This window comes from Diceros bicornis, chromosome 15 (assembly GCF_020826845.1).
Source record: "Diceros bicornis minor isolate mBicDic1 chromosome 15, mDicBic1.mat.cur, whole genome shotgun sequence".
Taxonomy (NCBI): Eukaryota; Metazoa; Chordata; class Mammalia; order Perissodactyla; family Rhinocerotidae; genus Diceros; species Diceros bicornis.
The window spans coordinates 12,173,013-12,185,202 of record NC_080754.1 but is presented as its reverse complement, the minus strand read 5'-3'; the positions used below and the strand labels follow the sequence as shown (position 1 = coordinate 12,185,202).

Below are 12,190 nucleotides of genomic sequence, written 5' to 3'. Positions count from 1 at the left end.
TCGCTCAGTCCTCTGATTCAGTGTAGTAGCATGGGCTGTGCATACTTTGAGAATATGCCGTGAAATAGCAAAACCCTGATATAGATGTGCCATTGAATTTGGATAGAATCACATAAAATAAGTGTATCTAAGTGATGACAAGTGAAGTATAGTTATTTATTAGGCAACATTCCATGAGAGGAAGAACAGAGTAATGGGGTGGAAAGTGGCATTGTCTATATTTACAGAAAATATAGTTTATTGTCAGCAGTTAATTGCCAATTGTCAGCTGGGTTAATGCCAATGAACAGCATTTGAATAAACAATGTCTGTATAACCAGAACTTGGGCAGGAAACATAATAATAGCTCTCTCTTACATAGCAATTACATATGTAATCTCAGTTCATCTTTCTAATAACCATATGAGCTTTCTCCATTTCTCAGAGGAGAAAACAGTGAGGCTAAGAGAGTTCCAATGACTTGTCCAGGATTCCTCCCTACAGCGGAAACTTGAAGCCAAGCATTTTGATGCAAAACCTGTACTCTTTCTGCCTTACCACACCGATCTCTGAAGGCGTTCTTTTACATTTCATGAAGCCTACTTCCAGTCAAATACTTTGTGGAGACAAATATACCATTTTACAATTGGTAGTGTTCGCTGGTGACCCAGGCAGGGTAAAATGGAGCCATTCTTTTCCAGACCACCGAAGCTTCCTTTTGTTTTCTAGTTTGAGCACAGACTACATTTTTGTCACAGTACCCAAGAAATAGATAGAGGAACTCTTCCACTACACTCATGCTATGCATATGTCTGCATTGAAAATAGGGATCACCAGCAGGGTAAAAGTGATACATATCATTTGACTGAACCAAAAAGTCTGACTTTTGAAAAGGATGTTAAAAAATATCTATGGGTTGTATTGCCTATTAAAATTTAATTTGTTTCCAAAAATCTTGAAGACAATCGAATGGATTGCTTTTAATAAACTACTTGAGGTTTCTCTTTCCCGAATAAAAACTTGAAGCTGCCACAAGGTTCTCTTCTCACGTGAAATAGAAACCTGGATAGGCACCGCCCCACAGAGGTCTTCGAATGAACACTGCAGGTGGCTGTGTATCTCGTAGGTGTCCCCTGATTTATCTGCCACCTTTTTTTGAAAATAACAATAACAACAAATACCATATGTGGGTGGAATTAAGTGTTTTTTTCCACAGTAGTAGTTGAATTTGATTGTAGTTCTTCACTCTTCTCTGTCCGTAGTGGCAGGAAAAATACATGCTGCGGCACTGAAAAACAGAGACATTGTGGGTTTGATCTGCTTCACGTTTCCTGCACTGTTTCAGTTGGGAGAAGGCCCTCTGTCTCTCTGTTCTCAGCCTCCTGCTCCCTCTCCTAGCCTAACACATGTCTATTTTATACAAAATTTGTCCCTTCCCCCCCTTTTTTGGTACTTATCAATTATAGAAAAACTTTTGTGTAAAGCAGCCTCTAAGAATTGATCTTAACTTTTTGCCCCACTCTTGCATGTCCCCAGCCATGAATCAAAGCCATGCCTAGTGAGGGTTAACTTCTTATCCTTGCCGAGGTGAACAATGTAATGTCTTAGATTTTCAACACTTTGGTTAATTCAGCTCCCCAGAGCATAGCCACAAAACCAAAAGTTAGAAAAAAAAAAAAAAAGGCCTCAAACCTTCCAAACCATATGTCTCAGAAGTCATTAGTATTTTTTGTAACCATAATGAGGGAAGCCCTCATCCACAGGCTGTTTATTGTCATTTGCATACAATTTTACTTGATTATATAATACATGTATTAACCCACATGTGATTAGAAACAGCACGTCAGTAAGCTTGGGAAGCAGAGGGACCACCAGAAGCAGATGCATTGAGAGCATCCAGGAGAGAAGCATGTTGCAGGCGGGGTCATCGGGGGCTATTTGATGAAGGGCACCACTACTCGGCTCCGTAACCCCTGAGACTATCACTGAGAACTGCATCACGTCACAGTGATCCTGAGTCCTCGAACAAAGGGTCCGCGTGTTTCAGAAGCAGGATTATTCCGTGTATCTTAGAAAGATGCATAGATTTCTATCCCAAATGTTTTGGGAAAAAAAATGTTTGGCAGTAATAAGTTTCAATTATCTAAAAAACATGTATGCAAAAGGCCTCATTTTATGATAATGCAGGATAAATGAAGCATGAGTAAATAATGAATATTCTCCCATTCTTGTAAATATATAGCACCCTCCACATTTGCCATTAAGCTTGTTTTTTTCCCATTAAGCTCCTTTCCATGCAAATTGAAATTTAAGGTCATGTTACCTAAAGTCATCAATACAGTGCTCTTCCTTTGTAGAAGACATAAAAAGTAACTCCTTGTAGAAGTAAATCATGTTTTACACACAGTAAATAGTTTTATATTTTCTCCTGATGTTATCTCTTGTACTTGTTGATTGTGAAGTTGTCATCAGACAGAATGTCTACCTTCCATCCCCTTGGGCACGATGAGCACAGTATCACCATCAAAAAGTGAGAAAGAGAAGCAACTTCGAGAGTCCATCCAAAGGTATCAGAATCGACTGGCAGAACAGCAGCCCCGGGTGAGCTGTTCTTAATTCTTTCCAAATCTCCCTGACTCTTGAGCTATTGGTTTCATGTGTGCAAACTGACTAGTGTGGTTTACCCAAGTAAAATGTGTAGCCTGTTTTTTCCATCCTTTTTGTCACCTCCTTTTAATTTTGGATCTAAGGACTATTCTAAAAGTGAACACAAGTACTTTAGGGCTCCAGAGAAGGGAGGAGAGTTCTTCAGAAAATAGCATATGTGTGATATCTAAGTCCACCTACACAACGGTGCATGTGATGAATAGGGGAGTTTATTCCCACTCTGCAGACGCACATAGAGCCTCATAGAGGTCAGCAGGTGTGTCCAAGATCAGTGGTCAAGACTGGGACACACAAGTCTGTAGGACCCCAAGGGCTCTCTTTCATTAGGCTTCTTCCCTGAGGGTGGATTTTTGAGGTAATGAGTTGTTCTTTTAAAAAATATTAGACTTTTTTTCTTAAAAGAAGTATATCTGTTAGAAGTAGTCTTTCCGTCTTGATTGTGCTAATAGTTACAGAAATCTATTTGTCAAAAATCATTGAACTCTATACTTAAAAAATGGATTTTGTAGTGTATGTATATTTTACCTCAATAAACATGACTTTTTTTAAATGCCAAAAAGATTAGCCTATTAGTACAGAAACTCTAAGTCATATTTAATTGTTAAGAAAATTCAATAAATAAAGCATTACTGTCAGTAAATGTAGGTAACCATGACAATTTCAAATGAAAGAAAAAGTGGCATGCAGAAATATTGTTTTACTCTCTTAACTCATGAAGTAGTTAGATCTCAGTTTACTTTGTAGACTTAGCACCCAAATTCAGCATTTTATAGTTGTGCAGCCTGTCAGCTTCCTCAAATAGAACATGAGGAGGTCAGCAGCATATGTCCAAATGTGTTGACTTTTCTGTAGGTGTCTGGAAATAATAATGCTCATTCGAATAGAAAATTCCCTTACGGAGCAGGAGTTAAGACACCCAGGCTTAACACCTTATTATGATGTGTATTCTTGGGTTCTTAGAAGATAAACTTTCTTTTCTACTCCAACTTCACCTTCTTACCTCCCCCACTTTGTTGGGGATCTGCCATGCAAGTCAGCCACCGCCTGGGATCACAACCAAAGACACCTGACACTCCCTATCAGCCTGGAGTCTCAGGGTTTCTTTGGGGAAGATACTGAGTCACTTTGGAACACATTCTCCTCAGCATCCCCATCCCATAAAAACAGCTCAACTTCCTACAGTTCTTAGAGCCTCTAGACGTGGGTTTGATAACAGAGGTCAGAAGTAAAGGTATCGCAGACTATGGTTATTTTAATAAACAATGAGGTAAAGTCAAAGCTTTCCAATGTGGAATATTTTAATTTGTTTTGTTTATTCTTTTGTTTACCACTCCTTGTAGCTTTGTGAAGGCATTCAGCACATCCTGGACTGATTTTATCTTTATGGCAATCTCTGGATACATTATTCCCCATAGAGGTCAGGGCTGCCCCTTGGATAGTGATAGTGCCAATCACAAAGTCTTACTTACCTTTGTGTTTGCTTGGGATTGGATGTTTTATTCATCACTGAGGTAGAGATTTTGATGGTAGCTGATGGAGTAACAGATTTGGATCATCTGTTCTGCTTACTCTTTCTTTCTTGGTAGTTGATTTTTTCATAAAAATTTGGGCCAGGTTTATAAATTAGTCTGTTTCAAATATAAGCAAAGAAGTTGAGCAGTCCTTAAGTAGAAACCTACTCCCACCAGTTCAAAGGACATAAGACTCCTTACCATCCTCCCCTGCCCTCTTTTGTGAAAATAATCCGAACATCTTTAACACACTTCCAGCGCTCAGTGCCCTTAACTGACCCTGTTTTTGTGGTAGTCAAGGACAAGTTTGGTTAGGGTCCACCCAACCATGGGCAACCAGTTAATTTTGAGGTGGTCACTAAGCACACACTTGCCCTTGGGTCTGTCGCATGCTAGGCATTGTGAGGAATACAGAGTAAGTCTAATACCAGAATGTAAGCTCCATGAGTGCAAGGATAGTCTTGGCTCTGTCTGCTGTGAATCTGCATTACCTGAAACCGTGCCTGCCATATAGTACGTACTCAATAGGTGGTTGTGGAATCAATCAATAAAACATGCCCTCAGGTAATACGCAGTCCCTTTGTGGACCAAGTCTAATAGCTATTTAAAAATTAGCAACTACTCTAAGACAATACTAGTACAATACTTGTCTCATCATAACTAAAGCTACAATAGAAATTTATTACAAGGAGATATTGAGGGCAGCTTCAGTCAAAAAAGTTTCATAGAGGAAGTGGCACTTAACTTGTATCTTGAAGTCCATCTGGGGTAAACAGAGGGAAAAAACAGAGTATTCCAGGTGAGAAACACATTATAAACGAAGACTTAGGGATGAGCACAGGCTTGTTCCTTCCTGGAACCCATCTTCTAAATTACATGTTAAACTTACGTATTTTTAAAAATAAACTCAGCGTTTGTATGACATATCTGTCATTTAAAAATTGTGTAACTCATTAATATGGTAATTAATGAATAGAAGACCTCTGAAAGGTGACTTCAACTCCCTTTCACAAAAATAATCCATGAAAGTATTCAAAAACTATTTTGGTGATAGCTGCCTAATGCCAGAAACAAGACTTAAAACCATCCAACGTTCAGTGTGAATTGACTCTCTTCCTGACTGCCTTTTAGAAAAAGCACTCTTCGAATACGACACAAAGCCAGAAAAACAGGGCATTGCTGCCATTCCGGTTTAGTGCCGATGTGATTCAGGTGTAGGGTAGACACCATGGGAAAATCAAGAACCGACTAGCGCGTCACCATCATTCACTGTGTCTGTTGGTGGTGCCCATTCTCTTAGTATCAGGAAATAATAAGACACATGCCAAGTCCTTGTGGTTTGTCCACTCTCTGTTCTCTCTTCCTGCCTCCCATTACCAATGCCCACCCACCCACTGACCAGACCTGGGGAGCAGATATAACAGTGACCTAAACCTGCACACCCCATTTCTTACTCTCTTGCATTTCAGCTTAATGGCAGAAGGCATCCTCAGCTGGAAAATGAAGAGCTGACTAGGTAAAGCAAAGACCTTTCTGGATCTTATATTCTGTGATTCTGGGTTTTCTGTCACTGACAACCAAGAGAGAGAATACCCATAGGAAGGTAGTATGGTACCAGTATCAGAAATCAGCAGCTACAGCCTCTCCACCCCTCGTACACCCTGCGGGTGTGTAGAATGACAAAGTCTAACTTTTGGGAGCACCACCCAGGATGCCGTTGTCAGAGAATGCTCCCAGTGAGTCAGAAAACTCTTCTGGTGGAAGAGGCATGGCAACGAGCAGATCTGGTCCTCTAGGAGAGAATGAAGTGGCTAGGTCCAAGCTAGCTTTTCCACAGATGGTATCTTATTTAATCCCCACAATGTTCCAGCAGTTCTATCAATTATAACAACAGAGGGAAGTGAAGATCAAAGAACTTGAATAACTTGAATCAAGTCACACATCTTTAAATGGTGATATTGGAATTTGTTTCCTTTTTGCCTAATTCCAGCACCCAGCTGTTCACAGTCTCATAGGATAAATACAGACAGAAAGAACATGAGAACATTTACAAAGGCAACAAACTGATATATTGCAAATCCTTTTTGTTAAGGGAAATACATAAGTTCAGTAAACCTATTGGGACAGCACAAATTCAAGATGAAACTGATAAGCTGTGTCAGCAAGCCAAGACTCCGTTTATAAATCGTGCTTCTGAAACAGCCCATTCCCCTCTTTCTCCTTTCTAAAGAAATGAATGAGTAATCGGTTCCTAACCCTGTTTCCAGCTCATTCCTCATTACCTGCTGTTTTCTATTCTGAGTGACAGGTGCCACCTGCTGGCCAAACGATGAAGCATTTTCATTTTCGTTGTGTCTCTCTTGATTGCTCAGCTACTAATTGTGTATTACCTGGATAATTGCTACTCTGCGTTTCAGTAAACCTAGACAATAATTTTAAAATCATAAATTAGAGTTGCAAAATCAACTCCTCTGCATTTGAGAACTTTCCAGTCCTCAATTTTGCCCCTGTCTCAGTTTTAACTCACAACTTAGATTCTCTTCTACTTTCTAGAGTATGGCAAGGAGGACTGTGTCATTATCATGCACGGGGAATACAGCTTTAGGTACATTTCATTCAGGGTTTTTTGGTACCACTTTAAATCCACTTGATGCCCTTGGTCATTACAAGACAGATGATAACTTGATTCCCTGAATGAAGCCTACTCTGTATTCACCCATTTGTACATTAGTAATGTTAATGGGTAGTATATTTATATAATCAATATGTTTGTGCAAATGTGCTGTATTGCTTCTGTATTCTCTAGGTCTTTGTGGGTTAATCTTTTCTGATTAATATTAATTTCTTATCCTACAGTCCAGGCTCTCTCTAATCTGACACTATTTCCTTTTCTGCATTAGTTTCTTCTCTTCTGCAGGATTCTCTCACTGAGCTGCCCACGTTCCTTATGTGTGCTCACCACTTCACACTGTTCTGAGAGCCTTCGCTGCTGCCATTTTGTCTAAAGTGGCCTCTTCCCCTTCCCTAGTCCTTCGGGATCCAACACTAATGTCATTCCTGTATGAAGTCTTCTCCCATTTCCCCACCTGTAAAAACATCTCCTTCCTTCCAGTTCCCTTTGACCTGGATGCCTGTCTTTCTTCGGACAAGTTTTACTTTCTACCTGGTATTACAGTTACTTGTGTATCTGATCTGTCTCCTATATTAGACCATAAGCTTTTTGAAAAAAGGGACCATTTTTATTCAACTTTGCATTCCCAACAACACCTAACCCTGCTCCTTTCCCATGATAGGTATTTACCAAACAATGAGTGAAGGATTGAAGCAATAATTTGATTTATGCAGAATTCTTCACAAATAGGTACAAAAATGAATATTTTTCTTTTGGTTGGATTGGTTGACTCTATATAGGTTAGACTTAAAATCTTCTGCTTATATTATTGGAGACCACAGTGTTCTCATACTTGGTCAAAATAAAGTGTTGCATTTGAATGGGAGTACAGAGACTGTGTTTGGATTTCATTTGTCATGTTCATAGTCTTTGTATAAAATGAATAGCCTTTGTAAAAGTCCCTGCCTGTTGAAAAGGAGCTCCATCAGTAGCATTCTGTTCTTTTGCAGTGCTCATGTGGACACAAAAATATGAAATAGTTTAATCTGGCAATTCCCACATTGGTTGTTTTAGCAGTAAATGTAGAGCAAAGAAGGCTTGATGAACTTTTAGCTGTGTTTTTCAAATTGAAATGGCATATCTGAGTACAACCTTGAAATGAAGAATGTGAATACATTTTTCCATTTAGAATTTAATCTTTTCAATGTGTCATTGTTGTGTAGGATGCTGAGATTTCAAATGTGTGTAACTACAGAGACAGACGCCTTGGAAAATATATTTATTCATCAAGCATACTTTTCAGCTTCCTTACGTAAACTGCCATGATCTAAAATTTATGACATCTAAACACCCTCGTCTAACAAGAGGCTATTATACTCACTGTAGTTGAAATATTTTACTTTATTTCTCTTGCTGCAAAGATCTCATTTCTCTATAGTGATGCATTGCTTTTCCAAAAGGGATAATGCATAATATATTCACACTGTGGGTCCTGTGTTCACAGCATGGCAAATGAGATGTGAAAAGAATTGCTTATGATGAACTAGTTTAGAAGTTCCTTGAAGGCAGCTGTCATGTGGTCTTTTTCCCGTGTACCTCCCACCACCACACCTGGCTCAGTGTTGGGCACAGGAGGTCTAACAAAAGCTCTTCAACTTCTTAACTTGATGACTTGTCCAGATTACTTTGTTACTCATGCTTTCTTGAGGAGCTGATGTCACACTGCCTGACAGAACAGCATTGTAGTTTCCTAAACGAACAGGGACAGCACCAGCAGTTAGAGGGACATCAGAACAGCCTGCATTCAGGGCACAGTGTGGTGTGGGGAGACCAGGATCATCCCTGCTTCTGGCTTCGTAAGTCAACTTATTCTGCCCTAGAGGTTGGGACGAAGGAATACCATCCACTGTTTTCTGCTCCTGGGTGTCACAGAAGTGACTGAACGCTGCTGTTGAGGGGCAATAGGAATGCAAGTCCTCTCTAATCTGGATGAACTCATCCTTCATCCTTCCGAGAAAGACAGAGTAGCTCTGACAGTGGCAGGCAGTCCTGTCACATTATATCCCTCTATTTGCATGTCAGTCATTCCTATTCACATTTGCAGAGATGGAGAGAAGCAGAGGTTCAGGTGTGTTGCCTGAAATGATTTTCACTACAGGGAATATTAATTTGGGTTTCAATGCAAATATACGTGTTTGATCTTTGCCCTACAAAAATTCCTTTAAGCACCTGAACTCCATGAACCCCATGTCTCATGTGCTTTGATTTATCCTTGTTAAACCTTTGCCTCCTGATCATATTTTTGGTCTGAGTCTGGTTCCTTCCTCTAGTATGTTCAGACTCTATTACATGTGAGTTCTGTTGTCCACCTCGCCCTGGACTAACAAGAGCTTTGACCCTCTTCCTCCTTCCGTCAGTCTTGCCTGACCAGGCCCAGCCTTCTAACGAAGGTGGTGGCGGTCTCTCGACACACCTGGGGACCCTGATCTGATGTTTGTCCATGAATTTTGCTTCACAATGATCTATAATCATCCTTCCTCTATTCAGAGAATCTACAAGAAGGTCTAACCAAGACCACTAGTAATAGTTCCTGACATTTGAAAATAACCAAGTATTATTTAAAATGTTTCTGAATGAGGGCAGAACTAGTTTTTTTGGAGCCTGAGGTTTATACAATTTTGGGGATCCCCTTCAAAAAAGAAAATGCAAAATTTGTAAATATTAAGATAGGGACAGGGCCATGGAAGGGGCCTGTGTAAGAAAGGGATCCTGAAGTTGAAGCTTCATTTGCTTCATCATTTATCTGCCACTCGTTTCTGCGTACGCTATGCCATTTGATCGCCATTAGGTTTTTTGTAGTAAAAGATAATTGCATACTTTTCATATTTCCAGTTCCCTTCTTCTCTGAAATTTCTTCCCCAAGATTTCCATGATTATATGTATTTTGGTGAATTCTAAAACTACCCTGAATGGTTGCTGTAACTGTACACATTACACAGATGAGGAGACACACGTGAGAAGGCTGAATGGAAGGCTCAAAGGATAATACAGCACTCAGAACGTGCCCCCGCTGGAGGTGCTTTAAATGTACTGACTCATCTAATCCTTAGGACAGTCCTATGATTTCTGCAATTCCTGGTTTATAGATGAGGAAACTGAGGCACAGAGACGTAGCTTGCCAAGGGTGGAGTTAGGAAGCCGCAGGACTGTGATTTCCCCCGACACAGGCAGGCTGCAGACTCCTTGCTCTGTTGCTGAACATACTGCCTCTCCAGCTAAGGTCGCAGAAAGAAGGCAGGCATGGAGCTGCATCTAAAATGTGACACTGCGTCTCAGATCAGAGCTGTTTGAACTACTCTGCTATCCTGCTTTCAGTTGGATTGATAGCTCTTCAGTGTGGGAGAAATTGAGAAATTAATGCCTAATAGTAATCAGAATTTTTCCTTTTGAAGAGCTCTGTCTACATGAGGCAGATTTGGAGGGCGGTGGTTGTTTTGGAAAGCTGTACAGAGGGACGGATGCTCAGGGGCTCTTGAAAGAAGGAGGCAGAGGCACCGGGATGTGGTGGACAGCCCTGCCTGGGATCAGGGTCCCTGACTTCAGGTCCTGGCTCTGTTGTGTATAAGCAGCAGACCTGTCTGATGTCACTCGTCCTTGATCCTAGTGACCCCCCAGCCCACTAGAAAGAAGGGGATTAAACCAGATATTTGCAAAGACCCATCCAAATTTTAAAGGCTGTGTGTATTGCTCATCTTCATTTATAAGCTGTTAAGTTTTAAATATCTATATTTATTAATTTTATTCTGAATGTAAACATGAGGTTTCTGGAACAGAGCAGATTATTATTTAATTATAGTGAATAATCATGCCGATTCCCTTTTGTCCCACTTTGTACCCCCGGGGCAACAGATGAGATGAGTGAGATCAGATGTTATCCTACATGTACTGGGGTTTGTACCACCGGCAAGGAACACTGTGAAAATTGAGTTCGGATGTTTAAATAGGTGAGGGACAGTCACGTCCCTACGCCCCTCCTCACACACACTTCTTGGCTGTTTGGGAAGGATCCCAGGTTCTTATTCTTACCTTTTGGAATATAAATAAATCTCTGGGGGGAAGATAAGACCAGCTTCTCCAGCTTTACAACCCAAGCGATGTCTCCCTGGTCCCAGATCTCATTCCCCTCTTAAAATGTAAACACATACCTCCAGGGAGGTACATCTCTGTGATGCTCTCTCACTGATAATTAATCATAAATTAAATTCCAAGATTTGTTCTTCTAGTCCAGGTCTCAAGTTTTAGTAAAATTTGGTCAGAAAGCCCTAATGGTACAGAAACGTAAAAATATTTTCTCTACAGTCCCACAAAGCACTGATGCAGAATTAGAAGGGAGAATCCCCTGCCTTCCAGGGCTGTGAGTCTATAATGATTGGACCAACTGTATGAGAATGTCGCATGTCTGTGGAAATGCAGATTCCCGGGATCTCCAGCAGGCTGACTGGACAAGAATCTCTGGGGCTGGAGCCTTGGAGTCTGCATTTCTGCCCAGCTCCCCAGATGGTTATTTTGCATCACAGATATTCTCTCCTTTATTCCTAGGTTAAGGATCCCTATTTTCTGTTGCCAGAAGTACTTCATTTTATGCAGCTCTTGCTGATTCAGTGTGCAATTTTCAGGACTTCCCAAACATGTAAAAAAATGTAACAGTCCTGCTGGGAGAGTTTATCAGTGTCATATAAAAATAAATACTGATATTAGCAAGCTTTCTGGGGTGATGATGATTCTTTGAAATCTGAAAATATGATGGTGGTGATAAGAAAAGGTGCTATTATTAGTAAACAACTATTCATTAAGTAACAGAGACAGAATTTGAAGCAGATTAACTGTGTTATATAGTTTTCTGTTTTACAAAAAATGCAAAGATGTAAAAATGTGTTCCTCAAATAAAAAAGCATATAAGTGATTTTTAAAAAGATAATTTAAAAACTATAGGCCAACTGCATAACTAGTGCTGAAAATTTCCATCTATCTGTTAGTAGAAATGTATCTATTGGTGGAACTAACTAATTTAGGAGGGAAAACTTTTGGAGGAACTAGTAACATTTTTCATTAAGGGCAACTTCCTTTGGTACACTTAACATGTGCCATTTCATTTTAGTTCACTAATTATATGTGTATCCTTGTTTCCACAGAAGATGTTTCAGTAGATAAAACTGAAATATCTCGCTTTTTGTCTTAATGCTTTAGAAAACTTTCTCCTAATCTTACTTTTTAGTGTTTTGCTTTGGTCTTTTCCTTTCAATTCTGGTAGATTATTAAGTTTGCAAGTATTACCTCTGTATTTATTACGATCTGGTCATTACACTAAATCCATTGTTTTTTTGTGTTTTTTTAAAGACTTTTTATTTTTTTTAGAGTAGTT

The 12,190-nt window shown here is 39.9% G+C and overlaps 1 protein-coding gene across 1 annotated transcript in view; it reads left to right on the top strand.

Moving 5' to 3' along the window:
- Positions 1-12,190, top strand: part of MORC1 (MORC family CW-type zinc finger 1) — a 162,797-nt gene that overhangs the window by 90,428 nt on the left and 60,179 nt on the right. The window contains exon 18 of the mRNA XM_058556516.1: positions 2,442-2,580. Within this exon, the coding sequence (XP_058412499.1) occupies positions 2,442-2,580 (139 nt within the window). The remainder of the gene's footprint in view (positions 1-2,441; positions 2,581-12,190) is intronic.